General features: G+C 37.9%; 1 protein-coding gene across 1 annotated transcript in view; it reads right to left on the bottom strand.

Annotated features, from left to right (window-relative positions):
* The window catches only part of cdkal1 (CDK5 regulatory subunit associated protein 1-like 1), a 189,391-nt gene that overhangs the window by 63,166 nt on the left and 103,039 nt on the right, over positions 1 to 23,186 (bottom strand). Inside the window, exons 9-10 of the mRNA XM_026371931.1 lie at positions 20,219 to 20,385; positions 7,961 to 8,106 (exon numbers count right to left, since the gene is read on the bottom strand). Coding sequence (XP_026227716.1) covers positions 7,961 to 8,106; positions 20,219 to 20,385 — 313 coding nt within the window. The remainder of the gene's footprint in view (positions 1 to 7,960; positions 8,107 to 20,218; positions 20,386 to 23,186) is intronic.

The raw sequence follows: 23,186 nt of genomic DNA, 5'->3' as shown, positions 1-23,186 counted from the left end.
TATAAACATATGCAGGTAAAGCTAACTTCCTACAGTTTCAGATAGCACTTGACGTGTTATAGGAAATTCTAGGGCATCATACCAGTGTACTAATAGGATTTGTTTGATGGAGGAAAGGACCCGTGGGAAACTCCGGTAACTCAAACATAAAACAGATAACCTTAAGTCATGAGTCAAACGCACATCAAAGTGGTTAATGCTAAAAATGACTATTTGTTAGTAAAGGGCAATATTGACCAACGGCTACTGTGATGTCAGACCAACTCCGTCACAGAACTGTCAGAAAAAAGATAAGCTTGTGATAAGGCAATAACATCATCTTAAAACAAATGTTATGAGTGTTCTGACTTTAAGTTAAACAGGATATTGTGGGGATGAATTTTAAAATTAAAATACATGCTTTTTTCAGGAAGGGTGTGTGCTGTATATGGGCTGGGAAGTGTTGCCACCTGCTCTTTTTGAGTTTTACTGTTGCTCTGACATGTTTCAAAGACACCACTTACATGTCTGTCTGTCTCTTTCCATCTGTGTTTTTGATTCTCACTCTCTCATGTCTCATGCACACACTTGCTCGTGCATCTGTGTTTGTGTGCAGGCTAGCCTGTGTGAAAAACAGGTAGGATAAACGTTGTGGTTTGAGGGGCCTAATAATAAATTAACGTTACATAATGAAAGAAAACTCCTGTAATTAAAGTGAGGCTATATGTATCCCGAGTGTGTGGGGAGAGGAAATAAGGTATAATCCAAAGGAAGTATCAATAAGACAAGGATGTGTTGGGAACTGCCAAGAGTCATTATTCACAAGCCATTTCTCTCCAAACACACACATACACCTGAGTTTCTACTTGTTGTCAAGTTAATGACTTGTTCTTTGCTTGTTTCCTGTCTAAACTGAGCCAGTTCACAATGCTAGCTTACTGACACACTCTGCCAGCTATGTAAGAAAGAAGGCTTCCTTCCTCTTTTACGCCTTTCTGGATTAAATACGTTCACATCCAGGTTTGTATTATATTCTCAGTTCATTTAGAAGTTAGCGGATATAAAGTTTATGGTTGATTTCATGTGTGGTGTTTGCACTTCATATTAACTGTCAATATGAAGTCCAAAGAGCTCTCACTGCCAGCACATCAAGCAATCCCAAGGTACAAAACCTAATGAAACCCAATACAGAGATAGGAAAAACATCAGGTTTGGTCAAATCTACTTCTTGGAACATTCCTTAAAAGAAATATTGCTCTAGAGAGTCTGAAAGTGGAAAAAAGACCCAGAAGTCCACGAGAAAAAAAATGTTGATGTAAGACAAAATAATTATTTTCCTAACCTCTTCACACAAGTTGGCCAGATCAAAAACACCTTCCCTGAGGTACAGTAGGTATAACTTGCACCAGAATGATAGGAACAGAGGGGTTTGGAGAGAGGGAGATATCCTGCTCATGATCTGAAGCACACCACCTCATCTGTAAGCACGGTGGAGGTGGTTCAAGCATGAATTGCTGTGTAGTGTGAGCATGAATGGCTGCCAAATGAACGATTTCCTTATATTTACTGATAATATGACTGCTGATAAAAGCTACAGGATAAAGTAAGTTGGGGCTATGCTATGTTCTCAGGTTTAGAAGCTCTTCCTCGCCTTCTGTTTTTCTGTTTGCAGTGTTTTCTACATTACAGTTAACACTGAAAACATCAAAACAATGAAAGTACATCTGAAAACCACAAGTGGAGCTGCTCAGTGTTGAGTTTAGTTCCCTGTTCCTGTGATGACTAAACCCGACCTTTTGTTTGCTGTACACGCTCTTATTCTATTTGCGGTTAAATAAGGGTATCAAATCAAAGACGCAGTCAAAACACACACGGAAACCCTCACACTCCTTCATTTACTTTGCTCGCTGAAACATCAACGGGAGGGAAAGGAGAAGAAAAAGGAGGGGTGAAATGTTAACATGTCCCGCCACAGTGGCAGGTTATCGCGGCAAACCTGTCTTGCTCACTACTCTCTTCGCGCCTCTCTTGTCCTTTATTCTTTACCACTCGGTTTCCCCCACTTGTTTTTTTGTCTTTTTTTCCTTTTAGTTTTTGTAGTTATTGCCCTGCAGTGCCTTTAGGGAGCTACCGCCCTTTTCCAGTGAAACATTAGCTCTAGCTGATACCTTAAACCTTTAAGTGTCCTAGTGCGTGCGTGTAAACTAATGAAGGAATGTCTTCAACAACAAACAGAGCAAGAGACTCTATCCATCCTGTGGAGTCACGCTACTGAAGCATGTGTCCTACCATAACCCTAGAAGGTTTGACATAACCCTGTCACTCCTTGTGACTAATAGAGATGACTAACATGTGCTCGCGCTTGCACACACACAAGCACACACACACACAAGCAGACAGACAGCACACAAACACAAGCTTGGAGACGTTTGTTTTGGAGATACTACACTCAGACAAAGTTTATCATCTACGCATATCAACAGTCACAGCGTCACTCTGCCGCCACACACCACAAAACTATCATTTAAAGGTGCCCTTAATTCTAGGGAGTCTATACAATCAATTAGCAATAGTTCTCTTGTTGTGTCCATTATTACATATTAGAAACAAGGCTTTGCACAAAGTAGTTCTTTTAATTAACACGGGAATGAAGGCAAGGTATAATAAAACAGTCACCAGAAAGTGATGCACACTCAGAGGCTGCAAAGCGGAGCAAGTGTCTGAGCTTCATTATCTACTCAAATTCAAAGGTAATTACTTAAGTCCTCTATTTAGGAATGTAGAAGACGAATTCTGTTTCCTGTCTCTGGGTAAAAAACATGGTTTGAAACTGTTTTGCACTAGTCACATCCTGTTTAGACCAAGGCGAACTGGGTTGGGTTCCTATTTATCGCAATGCTAAAGTAGAGAGAAACAGAGTCGTCATCCCATCAACAACAGGGACTAAAACTAGTGATTTGTGAATAAGGGGTATGCATGTTTTCTTTATGAATCACTAGGGTATTTTAACCAGCTGTATATTTAAAAATGTGTGAACTGACTCCCTTTATAAATAATAGATGATGACTTTACAGCTGGACTAATTATGTGGTGAAAAGTACTGAGACCACACAGAGATGTGTCTATGTCTGTTGTCTTTTGTGTGTATGACCTGTTAATTCTAGAACTAACTTCTTCCTGGGCAAGAAAAAACATACTGTAATAGTTTTTTTTCTGTGTCATCTGTTTTATAACAAGTAATTTTTGATTAAATAAGATCAGCTGCAGCAAAAAAGAAATAAATGAATAAAAGCACACTGGGCAAGGAACATGTTGAAATTGTAGATATTTTTAGAGGTTTGGTGCTTGGTGTTTGGAAGAGATAGTGCAGTTGTGTTGTGTTCTGGCTGAACACAACACAACTGTGGTGAACACAACCCATGAAAACACATCAAAAATGTATCTTGCATCTTAATGACTTGAAACAATAAAGCAAAGGAATAAAGCAGGGCATAATGGTAACCGAATACTCAAATGGAGAATGGGGAACACGAGGATTTCACAGGTCACGGTTTAGATCAAGGGTCATCGTACCAACTGCAGCATTCACACACATTAATCACGAGTTGACCTATCGAAATCCTCAGTCCTGTGAAACCACAACTGTTAAAATTCCACAACTATGGCAGATGTTCTCAACAATATGTTAACTTCAATAATTGGAAGAATAAAGTGCTGCTTTGCTCCCAGTTTGGATCTGGCAACATTATTAAGTTTTCCTTCTTACTGTGCTTTGTTCTTTGAGTTTTACAGAGTTATGGAAACTGACATTGGAATTTAAAAAGTGAAGACACCATGTACAGTTGTCACGCATGAGCGAGTGTCTCTTTGGGAGGACAGAGATAGGTTTATAGAAGTCAGTAACATGTAAACTCCAGGGAAGCCAACCAACCACCCTTAGGAAAGGTCTGAGGACTACTCAGTGCCTACGCCTCCCTTATCATCTATCCTATTCTGTTAACATCATGGCTCACACCCCCTCTTTTCTGCTCAACCCAACTAACCCTAACATATAACTTTAATGCAGCCATTCTGCTCCTCTGCACACATACACAACCAATCCCTAACCCACCATCTATTCTTTTCCAGGTCTTTCATCTTTGGTCCCTGTGGTCTGAACACACTTAATCCTCAAGAGTAGTTCTGGGAAAATCAGCCCAGATATTATGGTAAAGTAAGAAACAGCTGTGGAAAATCCTCTGACTATGTTCGCCGTCTCTCTAACAGTCTTATTCCACTGTAACAGGATTTTCTCCATACATCATGACATAAATACTGTACTTCATTATGTGATTTTAATTGATAAAAGCACAGAGAAAAGAGAGAAAAAATAGGGCTTGCGTTAGGAGACGGAGATAAATGAACCATTTTAATGAAATAATTATTCTTGTGATTGTTAAAATTATGCATGGAAGAAAACTATTTAGTTATAGCAACTTGTAAAATGAGTAATTATGTAATTCAAATGACAGAATATTTAATTCTTTGTTTTGACTATGAAGGACTTTATCAGAAAACCACTGTGTACCAAAACTTATGTGAACTGAGCAAAATGTTAGAGCAGAGAACAGAATAATACTTAACACTAAATAGATCTACAAGAAAAGAATAAAAAGACTAAATAAATAATAACTATACTCGTCATACTCTGTTCAAACATAGCATGTGTCCCAAGATGAACCTAGGACATCAACAGCGTTTTGGTAATGTTTTGATAGTTTTCCAGCACACCCACAATATAAACAAAGCAGTCTGTAATTCATTACAACTTCAGCGGTAAAAAAAGGCATATTTTATTTTCTTCCACCAGTTTCAATAGGCGGCATAGAAGCCATGACTTACCATATGATTTGCTAAGTGCTAATAAGCTTCCATGACAGGTGGTTTGGGCTTTCAACCTTCAAGAGAGTTCAAGTGACATAAATTACTTTTGCTTTCCACTGCTGCAAACTTGCAGCACTGCTCTACAGAAGACCGTGGTGATAGAAGACTTGTGACCAGATGACTTTACTCACAGAAAAACAAAAAGTCTCAACACAAAATATCTGCCTGCAGAAAATTTAATGAAGGAAAAGCTATGTCAGCTACCTCAAATATGACTATGAAAAGTTGCCTGATGTTTTAAAGTTGTTCAACATCTTCAGCTGTGAAGGATTTTAAGGAGGGAGGTTTGTGTGTGTGTGTGTGTACAGAGTTTCTCTGATAAGATAGCAAGAGGTGTTTGACATTTCATGACCTCTGCAGTGTTGGTGCCATTAAGCTGTTTGTAAAGAGAAATAACTGGTCTCCTGCTTTGTGTGTCCGTGAGATAAGTGAACTTCATGTGGTTCCACTAAGGAGCCCACATTAATAGTCACCTGCATTTTGCTTGACATATGCAAAAGATACCTTGTTTTTTGGTCCATGGATGGATTCCTGAGGGACACAGGTGAAAGGGGAAATCTTCTGTTTGATTGTTTAGTTTGTCTTATTTTTAACTGGTGTGCTGCTTTTTCATTTTTCTGTGCAAAACTCAACAAAAGTTTTCATCTCTAACTAACTCATCTCAGGACCTGATGTTTTAAAAGGCTTCTTTCAAAAACCATAAAAAACTTCTTTGCATGCACTCTTTTGCCTTAACATGCAGACACACTCACCACACTGTGGGTGTGTTCTTTGGCTCGTGCCTCTATCCCAGACCCCAAACTGCACACCAGCTATTACTGCAGCAGCCAAATGGGTCAGGCTACTGGATGTGCACTGGTATTGACTTCACACAACTGACACTGCCTACACGTTTCTCCATGTGTGTGTGTTTAAATATCGAAAGCCAGAAATTGAGTAATCAAACACACACATAGACACCGAATAAAAGGGTAGCCAGACAGTTTATCATAAGATCCTATGATGTGATACAATGCATGTGGCAGGATTGTGTGTGTGTGTCTGCAAGCATGTCTGTTTCTCTCATGACCATTTGCCACACTGTGTTAAGATTTGAGCTGGATCAGTGTCTGTGTTTAAATTTATACTGAGAACTGGAAAAAGAAAACACTGGAGATGGGGGAGAGACATGTCTAGTCCAGGTCAACTAATCACGTAAAAAAATATCAATGCATGGTGCAAACAAAAATACACACAAACTGGTAAGTATCTGAGCCAATGTAAATGCAACAAACACAGGGGTATCACTCCTTATCTCACGTATTAGAGGGAAGTTAAAGGGAAGGGTTTAAAGGAATGGTCTAGTGGGAGAATCCACACCAAGCCCAATCATAAGCTTTTGATGTTAAAAGTATATTTCAGTGGTGAGAGGAAGACAGACAGATGATATTAATATTAGTTATGTATATTAGTTAATTTATGTCACCACTTGCAAACATGTAAATACAAAGTACAAAGACCTGAGAATGAAAATAGGTTTTAAAGATGGCAAACAAAACAAGGCTAAAAAATACCTAAGTGTAGGAAACACACATGACATAATGTCCAAAGGGAAAATTGGATCTAAAACTCTTGAGTATGCCACATTCTGGATTTCCATCATTATTCGTAATTTCCACATTAGTTTTCGGTCACCCAACACAAACAAGCTGGTTTATAGCTGAACATTCTGGTCCTTTCTCCACCGTACGTTGTGCCATTCAGTTTTCCTCTAAATGTTCAAAACAAGAAAAGGCTGATGTTCGACAAAAATAAATGGTGTTGCTTATCATATGAAAAATGATGGAACAAGAAGTGACGCAACAATTGACAAGCATTAAGTTAAAGACGGAGCAGAGCTAGATTTCAAACTAATGGCTTGTGTCAGACTGGGTTGAGTTTCGACACAGAGCCAGAGGGAAAAAATAAAAGGGAGGTGGGTGAAGAATGGGTGGAGGAACTGTCTGGAGAGACAGAGGTGGTGTGACAGAAAGCGAGGCCTACTGTTTTGAATAGTGTCAGAGTGATTCAATGAGACATCCTGACTGAAGTAAAAGGTAAAAGCATGGCCCACATTCACATAAGGTTTAACAGCATGGTTGACAGTTGACCCACATGAAGCTCTTACATGAAATCTATTGATTGCTGCAGGACAAGAAGCTCGTCCGTTTAAAACTGATGCTAATATAATGACTTTAATCAACATGAATGCGAACATATACATATTAACATCTAAGCTCTATACATGGAAACCAGCTGTCAGTTAGCCATCACTGTGCTGAATCCGGTACACTCAAGATCATCTGGATTTCAATGGGACTTTATCCAACCCCCTCCTGTGATTTGAGATTTTTTTCTAAAATAAGTACAAACTGTCACAACCTCATTGACTTGAAGCAGAGATAACATACATGCAGCCCTGTTATGAAGTAAGTGCAGTACATTAAGAGTAAGTAAACATGCATGATGCCATTTAATTCTAGTAAAACAAGAGGTTATCTGCCTACAGTACATGTACTGTACCATTGCACACGTGAACAATCAATGCTGGTACAGCTGGTAGGGTAATGTCCTTTAATGTTCTCACACACTAATGTAACGTCTAGAGAGGTTTGGGGGTTTCAGTTTGTGTCTGAAATGGCTTGGATACTGCCAGCAATATCCAGACCTTTACCACAAATCATATCAAACTGATTTGTTCGACACAAATTCAATCTAGTGTGGCATTTAAAGAAGGCAGCAGGAAGGTGTGAATGTTTCAAATGCTGTGATGCTAATTTTTAGGCCAGAATTTGTATGGTGATATACTAAAACTTGACCACAATTTGTAAAAATGTGAGTGAAAGCAAGACAGGAAGTGTCGTATTTATGATCTATCTTCCCGCACACTCTCAAATACTCACTCTAATGAATGCGCACAACACATGTGGCACTGACAACCTTATTTCTTTATGAACAGGTCTAACAGTTTTTGTCATGGGGCATTAAAATGCAACAGACTCAAAAATGCAAAACCATGAGTCCATGAGGACTTTCTTACCGCTCCTTGAGGAAGTCCACTACTCTTCTGAAGTCGTCAATGCAATACTCTCGCTTCATGTCCATCAGGACACTGTCTGAGGCCGACTGTACAGGAACGTGAAGGAAGGCATAAACACGTGGATGATTTAATATCTTAGCCATCTCCTAAAGAAAGTAAAAGAAGAAGGGGAGAACGACAAGGACAACAGAAGAATGTAAATAAAGGGTTAAAATGTCATACAGTATATATGAAGAGAAAAATCTATATGGATGAAATAACTGAAATGTGTGTGTTTGAGTGTTACAAAGGTCAGTCCAAATCCAAATATAAACTACATGTTACAAAACACTAAAGTCTACATCAAGCAAAAGTACATTTTCAAATTTTCTACCAGGTGTTTGACAACTTTCACAACAGCAAACCCTTAAAAATTCTGGTACTGGCACTAAATAATACTGAACTGTTGTATATTAGTAGTTTTTCACTGACTGACTCAAATATTCATTAACAATCTGTCTACCTGTTATGGTGCACAAACCTGAGACAAAAGAGCTGGTACACAATGTTAACAAGTGGAGTCCATTAGCTGTAGGAGTCATGTACCTGGGTCCAGAGTTGGAAATGGTGTAATTATTTTTATATGACTAAAAGGTTAATCAAAGTAAACATAATAAAAATGTCAAAGATGTTTCTGGTGAATGATAGCTGCTAGCTTTGAATAAAATGAAAGTTCCATTAACATTCCTGACTCTATCTGAACTCCGTTCACTCTAGACTTTCTACTGACTATTTTTTGTTTTTCTATTTCTTTCTTATTGTCAAGTTTTCTGGGATTCCTGCTTTAAAAACTGAGTAAACTTGAAAAAAGGCCTCAGTTAACCACAGGGAATGCAGAAACAACTCAGTTTCAGTTGCTTTTGGCTTTTTTTAAATTTTATTTAAGTTGCCTTCAGTATCTCAAAGCAGGTTCAAAATAGGTTGAAAATAGGTTGAAAACCTAACAGCAAAAAAATAAATGAACATGCAATGTAGTATAAGACTGTTACACTACATACCTTTTAATTAATCAGTGTTGCCACAAGATTTAAATGAAATTTAAAAAAAAATCACCCCATTATTACATTCTGCCTTCAAACAACTCCACATGGCTAATTTACATATGACAAACTGAGAATGTGGCTACTTATAAAACAACACAAGCACATGGGTAATTAACATACCATGCTGCACATGTGATTAAATGCTCTTTTCTTTTTACTTTACATGCTGGTATACACATTGGTAACACATAGCCAAACCAAGTTGTAACTGAAATACACTGCTCAAAAAAAATGGGAAAAAAGAATCACACTGGATATCTATACTGATATGGACTGGGTGATGTGTTGGGAACAAACACCATTTGATGGAAATTAAAATTATCAGCCTGAATTCAAAAACACTCTGAAATCAAAGTGGAAAAATTATGCTGCAGGTTAGTCTATTTTACTGAAATATCATTACAGCAACTCAAATGGTACTAAGTACTTTGTTTGGCCCCCATGTGCTTGTATGCATGCCTGACAACATTGGGGCATGCTCCTAATGAGACAATGGATGATGCCCAGGGGCATCTAGTCCCAGATCTGGTCCAAGGCATTACTGAGCTCCCTGAGAATCTGAGGTGCAACCTAGTGGCATTGGATTGACCAAATGTCAGGTGACTGTGGGAGTCAGTCAGTAGTATCAATTCCTTCATCCTCCAGGAACTGCCAGAATACTCTCACCACATGAGGCTGGGCATTGTTGTCACCAGGAGCAACCCAAGACCCATTGTACCAGTGTAGGGTCTGACGGTGGGTCCAAGGACTTCATCCTGATACCTAGTGCCACCTAGGGTGCTGCTGACTAGCCTGTAGAGGTCTGTGCATCCCACCATTGATATGCATCCCCAGAACATCACTGACCCACCACCCAACTGGTCATGCTAAGCAATGTAACAGGCAGCATAACGTTCTCCATGGCTTCTCCAGGCCTTTCATTTCTGTCACATGTATTCAGGGTGAACCTGTGAAAAGCTGCCACAGCAGGATCACAGATGCTGCTCATAAGTTTTCCCGGAAACTGTGCTCCCTCTATCTTGTCTTCTTCCTTGTAACTAGCCCCCATCTTGTGCATCCCTACATTTTTTCATTTTTAACTTTACACCTACTGTATGTGTATATATATATGTGTGTGTGTGTGTGTGTGTGTGTGTGTGTATATATATATATGTGTGTGTGTGTGTGTGTATATATATATATATATATATATATATATATATATATATACATATATATATATATACATATATATATATATATATATACATATATATATATACATATATATATATATATATATACATATATATATATATATATATATATATATATATATATATATATATATATATATATATATATATATATATATATGTATGTATGTATATAGATGTAAAATACTGTAAAATAAAAGCAGCTCTGAGAATCCATCCTGTATCCAAAGTCCAAAGAGTCAAGGTTGGTCCAGCAGGGGTTCTTTATATCTGAAAAGTCAAGAGCTTTTACCGAAGCATGCAGGTTCAGATCTCAGATCAAAATCATGACAAGAAAAAAAAAAGAGAAATACATGAAGGCTATAATTAACTCAGTAAGGATCTGACCACTGGGTGCCTTCCTGCTTTCACTAAAATACTAGGGCTTGGGATACATTGCATGCTGTCCATAATGCCTGCAGTTTATATAATACTGAGTGGGTTTTAAGTATTGTACTCTGTTGTTTAAAAAAATATCATATCTGCTCATAGTCAAGGGGACGTCAAGGGAATTGACACTATCAGATACTCATCAGCCTGTGTTATTCAGTGATTTCAAGAGATGTGTTTTGAGATAAAGTGAGCATGATTCTGACACTTATCACTCAAAGCAAGAAAATGTTCCCAACAGCTCAAGGCCAAATTCTCATAATTATCTTTTAAACACCATATATAGTGAGTAGAGTAAGAGGGAAATGAGGATAACATATGAGGGCAATCTGGTCACTCAGGGTGATCATGTACATTATTAAATTTTATACCATTTAGAAAATATACAGTATATGCCTACAGCACAACTGAAAGAAATTGTAATACTGGAATTTTTTCCAGTTGCATCAAAGCTGTTTTTGTCTTGCCGGCTTTTTTTAAACACCACGTTAATTAGGAGAGTTTGCAATTTTATTTCTTTCATTCTTACTTTAATTTTTTTTTCAGTAAAAGAATTGCAGATACCACAGATGTCAGATTTTTCTGACAGATTTAATCAGGATGCTATCATTACCATACTAATCACCACAAGAAAAAGAAGGAGAAAAAGAGAGGGGAGGAAGAAATGATTTAATGATTTCCTACAAGAATGTGCTGATTGCAGTCCATCTTCTCAATTAAGATCTATTGTACAATGTTCCCTACTTCATACGCAGACACAAAAGCATATGCATGCAAGCACATACACATACGTGCACGCACGCGCACACACATACACCTCTCTCTTGCAGCACTACAGGGGGTTGACCATTGGAAGCTCCAAATTGGAAAGAATTAATTTGGTTGGAAAATGGGGCTTGATTGGTGACAGAAATCAGACTAGTACATTTGTATGTGTGAGTGAGAGACAAAAAGAAAAACATGTAAAGTAACATGCATTTATGTGTGCTTTAAAATGTTTTCAAAGGTGAGTGAATGGTAGATAGACTGTGTCTCCTGTGTTATTTCTGCTATTTCAGTTAATTATGCTCTACCATTTTCATTTTAGAATCTTTTTTGAGTATACTTTAAAAATTAGTTGTGAAGCCTTTTTAAAGGTAACACACGCCAGCAGTAAATGACGCACATTAAACCACCCGTACCCACTGTTTTCTATGTAAGCCCGCACACAAGTAGCGAGTTGACGCACGTCTCCACGTCAGGATACACCACAGTCCTATCTTCCCACCACTGACATGGATCAAAGCAGAATTCGATCTCTGGACCTAAATGTCGCACACCTTCACTACTACTCTAAGTTATGAGGTCTGTGTTTATAGTTTTGCGGCGGTTATAATGACAGTGGGTGAACAGAAACATGTTGAGACTTGTTACGTCTGAGTATATTGAAGAAACCATATGAACAACTCCAAAGTGAGAGCTTCTCTGAGCATTTATGCAGGTGCCATAAAAACAAATTCATTAATTAGTCATGATTTTTAATTGCCCAAGGTTTAAAGTTAAAATATAACAACAAAATAATATATTAAGTACAGTGCTCGAAAAAACATAAATAAAGGAACACTTTGCAAAAAGACCTTAACAGATGGACCGTCTTTCTTCGACCCTGTCCAGCTCTCCTAGAGTAACTGCCTGTCTCCTGGAATCTTCTCTGTGCTCTTGAGACTGTGCTGAGACAAACAGCAAACCTTCTGACAATGGCACATACTGATGTGACATCCTGGAGGACTTGGACTGCCTGTTCAACCTCTATAGGGTCCAGGTGTCGCCTCACTCTACCAATAGTGACACTGACCCTAACCAAATGCAAAACTAGTGAAAAAAAAGCTGTCAGTAAAGATAAGGGGAGAAAAAATGTGGCCTCAACCTGTAAAAAAAGTCTTTACAACAAATATTCATATAAATATTAAGCCTCAATAGCATTTTTCAAGCTTGTTCAAGAATTTGCATTCTTAATATTAGAATGCAAATAACAAAATCTTAACCTACACTTCAGAGGTTTAGAGATTAAAAAAGGACACTAAGTGGGTCGACCTTGGCCAAAACATTGAAAACTTCATTCTATGATGTTATGTTCTGCTTGTCCAATAGCCGTTTAATAAAATGTTCAAGCCATCTACATTACCAGCCCTTTTTTATTGCATTAATAAAATCTGTGGCTGACAGCTCTGTTTTGCCCAGTGCCTGTACAGTACAGCTCATATCATGGGGAAAGGAGGGCACTCTGAAGGACACCAGGGAGAGACATGCAAGGACAGGTTGAGAATTGCAGCAGGGCAATGAAAGTATTGGTATTTTGGTTGAAAAGATTAGAAATTTACCAGCTTTATCTAAGCCATACAATTATCATTTATTGAATAAACCCCAGGTAATTATAACACCTATAGTTTAGAAAGGTATACATGTGAATGTGAGGTCCACTTGCACTGCATTTCAGATCAACACAACACGAAGCCCATGTACAACCCTGTCTGCTGAAAAGAATGTTTCTATGCACCTAAACTGCAACCTCAATTATGTTTTTGTAGCAAATTTAATCATATCATTATATTGTAATTCAGCTAAGCACAGCTGTAAATTAATTAACAAAAAGTGATTTGCAAGGAGATGGCTGGGGTGGATGAAGGGCATATAATATGTAGAATTGACAAACTATAGACCCAAGTTCAATTCCTGAGTCTTGTTTACTGCAAGTTCAGATATTTCAGTGGTAAACATCTATTGCCTTTATATGTTTAATTGAAATGGTAAATATGAAGGTATTTGCAACTTGAGTTATACAGAAGCATAATTTCGTGAAGACTGAGCTCCCGTGGAACTGAAGTTCCTGTCAAATGGATGCAAGTTACAGAATTTTGTAATTTTTTTAAGTAATTCCAGCATTTTATTTTCACTAAAGGTCCAAAAAGGATTATTTTCTACCTAGTCAGTATTGGTTACAAAGGGTAGAATAATGGATAAATATGACAATTTTATCAATTATAAAATAAAATCTTAGTACACAGAGTGCAAAAAGTCAAGGGAAAGGGAGCTGAATACTAAAGATACAGTAGTCTGCACGCATCATTTCAATACATGTTTCAAGTGCAGCCTTTTCACCTCTGATACTTGAGCTGCACATCAAATCTCTTACAAGATGGCATGACCTGGAAGTCATCTCAGTCCTTCATGATACCTTGGACTCAAGATATCAAGAAAGGTATCAAGTCTCTTATATGAGCTCTGAGGAGCAAGGATAGAGGAACAATGTTTGAGGAACAATAACCAAGGACAAACAAGAACTATTTTACTACCCAGATACACCTCTTTATTGGAAATGTGCTGTTAGTGAAACCTGTAACTGCAGCTGATTCCACTGATCTGAAACCACTTCACAATGTCACAAACAAAATACAAACAACAAATACCAGTGTTTATTTTACTTTCTTTTTAGATTCACCATCTGGCTACGTCTGAGAATGCCTCTCAGCAATACATGCATTTTCATTTGTCAACATCATTTATATTTAATAACATCAGGCTAAAAATGTCTGTGCATCTAGTAGAAATATAGTTTGATGCAATATATTTACATAATTTACATTTGTCTAAAACATCTGGTACAATAAATAATTCCTGTAAAATCTATAAAACATTATAAACATAACCTGAATTGGGCTACAGTATGAATATAGAAAACCCATAAATGATGCAGATCGAATAATCAGCCTACTAAATAAATTACAGCATTGCTGTCATTAGGAATCATTTGCTTAAGCATCGCGCAAAATATACATTTGCGCACTGGGAACAAAGTTTTTGTTTATCCACTGTACACACAATAACAGCAACAATCTGTCAGGGATGAAAATCACACAGAATATTTGCTTTGCGAGGAGGGAGGAGGGTATAGCATGTGTGCAGGAAGCGACAGAAAAACATTCATATAGAAAATTTAAAATGTATCAACAGCACTGAGCTCACACTGCAACTAAAGGGGAGGCAGTGTGATACTTTCTGTCTTTAGCTTTCTGTGGTCCATGTTCAGTGTGGTACACACCATGATACCAAACAGCACAGCAACTAATTTTCACCCTTTAACTAGACAGATCGTCTGATTACATGTTTGACAACACCTGCAATGCTAACTACAGAACACATTTCAGTTAAGTCAAATTATTTTTCATATATAATTTTTGTAGAGGTTTGTTTTTTATGAGTCAAAAGTCAAAAGCATCATTAGTTATTTTTTTGTAAATTTTTATTTAATATCACTGTTGTCAGTGACCATTGTGGGTTATCTTTAAAGGAAGGGTACGAACAATTCTGTAAGTAAGCTCTGTAAGTAAGTAGAAACTGTATTGTAAAAGGAACACACATTACTATTATAGACATTAGTAACAGTTGCTATATTCTACTGTTACACTGATAAGACTTTGTAATACGGTGTCCCAATCTTTTTATACTGTAAATATGTGTAAGTTTAAGACTGTACTGTAGGTTCCTCAAATCTCATTAGATTCACTCATAATGACAATTTCCCAGTGAAATGAAATTCTTGATGTCTAAAGGGAAGTTGATGCTGTGATAAGGAAGATATCACTCAGCAGAGCCCAGTGGCAAAAATAAGTGCTACTTTAATGCTTTTTGCTTATTAGGATCGAAGCAAAACTTAGTGCATCCTAAACAAACCAATGATAAATTGGTTTGCTTCATCAACGAAGAACTGGTTTGTTGGTGCAATTATTCATTTTTCATTTACTCTTCCTTTGAAAGATTTAAAGCAATGCAATATAATTTCTGTATATAACCCCCCCCCCCACTACCAGGACTATCTCTGTCACTGACACAAACAGACGCAGTGCTTTCATCTGTGCTTAATCAGCTCAGATAAACACACAAACCAGAAAGGATCTATCTTAACTGGCTTAGCTCAAAGGATCTGATATCAGTGTCCTCAGATCAGATCAGACTGAAAAGAGCATATAGTACATGGGGGAAGAGTGGAGAGAGAGAGAGCCTGTGTCCTCGCTGTGAGCTCAGTGTTGTTAATAGGTTTCTCTGTTGCAGTCTGCTCTATTACATGCTCTTCCGGTTCATCACTGTTAATGTTACTATGTGTTATAGGTAGGATAGAGTGGATTAAGAAAAAAAGTTTCAACCGACTGAGTGCCAGTCCTCTCTTTGCTTGCTAATGCCTCCCAATAAATTAGAAAAAAAAAAATGCCATGAAAGCATGCTATAGAATAAAATAATTATATTAATTAATTAATTATTAATTAATTAATAATTATACCCTGAAAAAAGTGCATTTTTCTTTCAGCTTATCCCAGAAATCTCTCCATGCATTCTGATCCAAACAGAAAGATGTAAATAAAATATATTACATGTTGTGTGACAAAGTTGTTGTAGTAAAATAGAGCAGAATAGATCAGGTCAAACTTTTCTGTCCATATTTTTTTATAACTGATTATTTGACACATGTATATATATGTCCACTGAAGCACATCACAGAGAAAGGGTGACACTTATCACTTATTATCGTTCTATTGTGTGTATAAAGCATTTAGAAAAAAAGCTGTTGGTTCATCATATGGGGTAACAATTGACTAGCAGCGTGTGTGTATACAGTATGTGCAGCTCGACAGCATTTGAGAGTCCCTGCAGTAAATTTTGAATTTACAGTAAAGAGAGGAGAGAAAGACAAACAAACAAAAACAAGACAAAAACAAACAAAACACATGTTGATAATACATTAAATCCTGGCAGTAATACAGAAAAATTGTGTCATATTCTAAATGTGTTTTGCGTTTGCGGAGGTAAATAACTAAATTAAGTTCTGGTTTAAGGGAACATTCTGAAGCAAATCCAGACCTGACAGGCTTCACATACACTCATAAACACACAGCACGGTCTACAAAAACCCACATGTAACAGAGTATTAACAGGGTTCCCCCAAGGGAGCCTGTAGAGAAAATTATTCTACAAGCTGTTCCCGTGATAATACTGTAAGTCAGGTCCCCATGCGTGTGTGCACTGGCACTCACTAATACACAGTTGGTGGGAACTGCATTCAGCGGCACATAGAGAAACTGAGCTCCCCATGGTATCAAACATTTCAGACACTTCAGGCTGCACTTGATTTTCCCCAAAGCGTATATCGAACCTGCAGCACCTCACACAGTGAAGATGTTTTGCACTGAAAAAGGGAAATTCAATGTGCGTTGAACATTACACTTTATTGTACTGTGTCACCTGAGTGGTGAAAAAAATGAAATAAACGCCAAACTGCATGAAATCACTGAATGAAAAATTGGTTCTCTGTAGCTGTGGATTGTTGCCTTCATTATTTTTGCCCTCTGCAGTCAAAATTAAATTAGCTAAACCACAACAAAATTCACTCCAAATAACTCAGTGCTGGATTGGCTAGTTTCAAATGGGTCTCAATTTTTTTTTACTTCAATTCAGTGCAGTAACACACTGCAGTGAGGTGGGGGTCATAATATAAAGATACATCAGAATATGTTTACGGTGAAATATGATCCTATCAAAGCATTCTTCTAACTTTATCCTTATCATGCCATTGTTTGTCACAACTAACTGTGAGGAGAGTGAAAAGGGCACGTGATGGATCTCTGAGGAGAAGGTTTAATGGACAGCCGCTTTTTCATTCATCTCAGCCTGACTGATTGCTACGTACGAGGAGGCTACTTTCACACCTCATTTGCTCATTCTGCTAGCATGCTAGATTCAACCACACACACACACACACACACAGGTATATGCATGCACACACACACATCTTATATAATCTGTAGAGCTGCACTTTTGATAGCCATGCATCTATTGACCTGTAGATGGACAGACTGACAGGAGAATACAAAATGCTGAGCTAAAAAATACAGTATGAAGTGTAAAAAAAAGAAAACAGCAAAGTGAAGAACAAAGAAGTAGCATTGTTAGAGACATTTTTACGTGCAACCACTCAAAAAGGAACCACCGGAACCACCGAAGGCACGATGCAATCAACTAAAATGTCAGAGACAAGTGGCCCATGAGAGGCCATCGGGCCGTTAACTGCTCCAATCAGCAAATGGTGCTATGGGGTGTCTACATCTGTCAGGAAAAACAGGCTGCACATAGGAGGCAATTGTGTGTTCTTGTGTGACAGAGGGAGACAGAGAGAAAAAGGGCTGATCTGACTGAGTATGTGTGAGAGAGCGTGATCTTTTAGGGGGGAAGTGGAGAGGTTACTTGGCCTTTTCAGCTTCAATCACAACCACTCGGTATGATGCTGTTATATAAGCACTGGTGCTCTTCAAAAGAAAAGACAGCGGGATATAATTCGGCCTTTACTTAAGATGAAGGATAAATCCACTTCAGAGATTTGGCCTTCATCATCACCGCACTGTTCTTATTTCAGATTCGTTTATTTCATGACGATTACCACCATCATGAGAACAACTGGATAAAAAAAGACAGAAGAGGTGAAGGTGGGAAAGAGATAGAGGATACAATTTCAACAATCAGAACATGAAGAATTACAGAAAGGAACAAGAGGAAGAATAGCTTGAGCAAAGAGGAATAAATCCTAAAGGCATCGACTCAAGGAAAAGTAAGAAGAAACACTTCAAAACAATGTTAAAAGTATTGTTTCCTGGTCAGTTCCTGTTCTAGGTTTTTGGCTAACAACCACTGTTAATATAAAAAGTATGACTGCAGGGACAAGTCGAGAGGGTGAGGAAGGAAGATATGAAAAGGGGTTGACAGAGAACAGAAGGGTAAATGAGGGACAGGAGCAACAAAAGACAATGGTAAGTTAAAGAGGAACACTCTTATCTCTCCTTAAGTAGGTTAATTGTCTGAGGAATTAAAGTAAAACGATATCATTCAAATCAATGCATGGACATAAAGAATAAAAGAGCTGGTAGCATATGAAATGATTCCTAACATACACACACAGAGACCAAGCTAGTGTGTCGTCCTAGTATATTTCTAATTATCGTTTAATTGTTATTCCCTATCATTAGAAGGGTGTTTTTTTTTAATTGTAATGTAGCCAAGCAGAAAGCCTACCTATACATGTGGGGGACAATTAGCCACCTCCATTAACCCCTGGTTAATTACAACCTCTATTACTGCTTCCCACAGCACTTTTCCCACTGCTTTTTACCCCTCATCTCTATCCCCCAGCATTCATCCCCATTTTTTTTCCATTGCTGCCCTCATTTTTTTCAAGATCGCCAATCTTCTTTGATAGTTTGATTCAAAAACGTATCTGTTATGAACTTCACTGAATTATTATTTTTTTCTAAAAAGAAAAGTTTCATTTTACTTTTCTAGGTTACCATTACACAGTTTAAGCTCTCTCTTGATCCATTAATATTTTTCTAATATATCTCTACTTATTTTATACTCCCTAGTGAATATCCTTAGATATAAGGCTGAGAATGTTAAAAGCAGGCAAAACTACAGTAATACATGGTTTAAAATAAGTGGTGACAAACTTGAAAGCCCTGATCCCTAACACATCTTCATCACCTGAACTGAGAATTTGCTTTTTCTAGTAGTATTCCTCCTTTATTTATAACCACAGCACTATTACACAGAGGACATGACAGCAAGTATGCAGTGGTCTAGTTGCACATATACTACAGTGTGAACATCTGATCAACTTGTGTTGGACATATGCACATAAGAATTATAGATACTATTTATGTTTGCCGGCCAGACATATTGTCCACTGCTGCAATAGTTTTCCTTTAAAACTGTTTTTGAATACATCTTCTTTGTTTACTAAAATTGAAAAGACCAAATTAAAAAATTAAACATGCCAATGTTTCATGGACTTTCTTTATTTATGCACATAATTTTGGCAAATTAAGGGGAGTTCTTAAAGGTTCCTGTCCTCTCTCCTAGTGGATTTATTGTTCAAAAGTATAGTCAGGATGTAAGCTATTGACCATGGATGGTGTAAAATCGTGATATCATAATATGCTGTTTCCAGAGACAGTGTATTAAATCAAAATAGATTGACAGAAAGAGGATAACAAAAAAAAGAGAGATTTAAATGATGAAATTTTATGTCTGACAGGCAGAAATGCAAAAACAGAGAGAGAGAAAAGGAGAGAGGGAAGGATTAACAATGTCCATTGTTCCATTAAGGAAGACAATAATGACTGATAAAATGAGGTTGCTAAAGAGGACACAATGATCCTTAATTGACTCATTAGGGAAAGAAGAAAATGAACTGCACTAATGAATGGACTATGAGTGCTGCAGCTAAACTGCTTGGTAAGCAAAACAGAAAGGAATTTGTTATATTAAATCTAGACAAAGTAATATTATTTGCTCATGGACAGAGATAGCACAAGATACTACAGGGACACAACAAAACAGGTGGAATGAAAACACTGGTGTGTAAGTATTTTAGTTGAATTCATCCGTGATGTATTATTACGTTTGATGGTACTTCTGAGTGTTGTGTGAGAGTGTGTGTGTGTGTGTGAGATAGTGCACAGTACTGTGCATACCTCTAGGTGTTCCAGGATATATGGTGGGTTGGTCATTCCCAGTCTCAGCATGGCTCCTTCAGGAATCTCCTCCACCAATCTCCACAGCAGTGTGGGCAGGTCTGTCCCTATGTCTCTACCATAGGCTCCTGTGTCTTCACTGGTCAACCAGATCTCACATACGCCCTCTAAAGAGAAACAAACAAAAAAGAACAAGTTAGATTTGTAACCACCTTATATATTAACACACTGCAGTTTCACAAATCATATATGTCAACTGGTACAACAGTGTAGCTGCTTATTATCAGGTTTCCCCTTACAGTATGCTTAAACTAACAACTCCGTATATTGCCAAGAGACAATGGTTCCCATATGTTTAAGTCTGGCTCATGCGGCTGTACACAGATGCATTCAATATTTGCGACAAACGAATTTTTGTTAGGAGGAAATGTAACTAGGGATGAAGCATGGCCAAGAAATGCAAGCATGTCTTGTACTGTACAAAGAAATCAGTCGCAGAAAATTAAACACCAGTGGAGAAGATAAAATCATTATAACACAGACAGCAGTGGTGGTGAGTCGGCAGAACTCAGAAGAGTTTAACAGGTCCTGGCTGTTGTGCATGATGATCTGACTATTTTAATTTGAGATTTAAAAATCCAAGTTCCAACCAAGCAACCATATTGTTCAAAATTGCTTCTGAATGGCTGCCAAACATCTTCCATGACATTTTGTCCATCTTATTAGGGTCTTTATTATGTACACATCTCCATACCCAAGAGGATATTCTTTACTGTGTTTATAGCTACTGTTACACTTAAGGGAATTTCTCATTTTTATTCCATTAACTGGGCTCACCATCATGTAACCTAAGGTAGGTGGACTGAAACTGTGGGAGGGATCTGATTCAGACTATTTTTTCTGATGGTCAAATTCCATGTTACATGTCTGACATACATACAACATATGGTGGATTTTGTGTTTATTATACACATTTATTATGACAGCTTGACATCGCCAAACTCAAGCTACAAAGCCCCCCAACCGTCACAGCAGATTCTCTTGAGTATTATTTTTTGCCTTCCTTTAAGGGGGCTTGTTGTCATTGCCTAAATGCTCCAAGTCTTTGATAGAGCCTCTCTCATGACGGTCACTGACAAGTATTAAAAATACTCCTCTTATAAACGCATTCCATGATTGTGAAGGTCACATACAGCAAGAGGGGCTGATCTACTGGCTTCATGATAAATTAGAGCAATGCTCACTGCTAGAGCCTAATGATCTAACTGTCATTTGCCTGTAGGTCTGGAAATGGTTGAGTGTCTGCTTAAGCTATGGGTTAAGACATATCATGTCATGCAGGCACAGAAACCACATTTGCACTTGCAGGAGCACAAGCTCAAGTACGCACACATGCACACAGACATACACACACAGACACAGACACACACACAACAACACAACCATCATAATCATTAGCTGTGCAGAGACAGACAGAAAGATGCATGTGGTCATTCAGAGTAAAGATGATGTTTGGTTAATTGGACAGTTTGTGTGTGTGTGTTGGTCCTCAAAACCAAAATCTGGGATCTTAACTAATTGGTACTTTAAATCTAAGTCTTAACCTGTTACAATTAGACATCCGATTATTTTACTTTTAGAAGCAGTGTTAGTATCAGGCATTTAATTATGATGGCTAAAGTCTAAAGTAAGTGCTTGGAGAATGCATTATGTCACTGAATGTGTTCACAAGTATAAAAATACAAATGCGTGTGTGTGTGTGTGTAGGAGTGAGAGAGTGTGTGTTTAAAAGCGTGCATGGGACAGACAGATTAATGATGATGACATTATAAATATCCTGACTGAAAAACTTTCCAAAGCTCATCAATGGTGGCCATGCATTATCGTTACCATGCATTAATGATTTAATGGACACCCTCATAAATATCCACCAACCACACATCAGATTTAAGTTAGCATACACAACACAAAGATGCATCAGGATATGGTCAATTGATTCACTATAAAATTAACCAGAATCATCATTGCTCAAGAACACCACGCATGCAGTTGTGTGTCTTCTATTAGCCACTAGAGATGCTCACAAGAGGACGTTGCAGTCTATGCAGTGACGTGTTATCATAAGCTACCACTGACTGGGAATAAATGAGTGACTCATTAATTCTATGGTAAAAGTGATGCTGTACTTTCCCTTATCATCTGTCACATTTTGCAGTTTTCAGTCTGAAGAAGGTGGTGACAGCAATTTCCCAGGGTGGCTAGCGTGAGCTTGTTTGGCCTCAATTCCACCACTCCCTCTGTCGAGGTCTAACTCTTGTGTGCATCATCTGCATCCCAGGAGTGGATTTATTCCACCATCTACCACACCAGCAGCATCACTTTCTACGTCACAACTCTGACCTGCAATAATATTGGGCAAGCAATCTCTTAATACAAGGCCAAACCTGCATTAAATTGGCCCAGGAGCTAAATTGGTTCCTTCCAAAACAACATTCCTGCGATTCCACTCACATAATGGTGCCAAGCTAGAAAGCGAGTATATTGTCTGCTTCTAAAAAAGCTCGTCTGACCCTCATGTTAATTATGTTTTGAAGAGGGCAATGCTTTGGAAAAGCCTCAGGTGTGACTCCATGCCACAGTCATACATAGAACCCCTTTGGCCTGCTTCTGGGTCCCTTTGGTATTAGGTGTTATTGTTGGCCACACAGAGAGATGGCGACCGTTTGATCAGGAAATGTTAGCTTGCTCTCCCCTCTCTATCTGCTCTATCACAAACTGCACAGCTGCTTCCTCTGGCTTTGGTATGAGTACAATAGAGAGAGGGTTTCAAGTCTGAAATGTGTCTATGTATCAGACTTTACAAGGTTGCCAGAAAAGAAACTCATTAACACAGGAGTAATTTACAAAGAGAAACTTGTAATGTACAGGAAATGACTTTCACTTGTATAAGTCTTTTTTGTTTATTTCC

The sequence above is a fragment of the Anabas testudineus genome, chromosome 16, assembly GCF_900324465.2.
Source record: "Anabas testudineus chromosome 16, fAnaTes1.2, whole genome shotgun sequence".
NCBI classification, from domain to species: Eukaryota; Metazoa; Chordata; class Actinopteri; order Anabantiformes; family Anabantidae; genus Anabas; species Anabas testudineus.
Note: the sequence above shows the minus strand (reverse complement) of the source record. Positions and strands in the feature narration are given on the sequence as shown.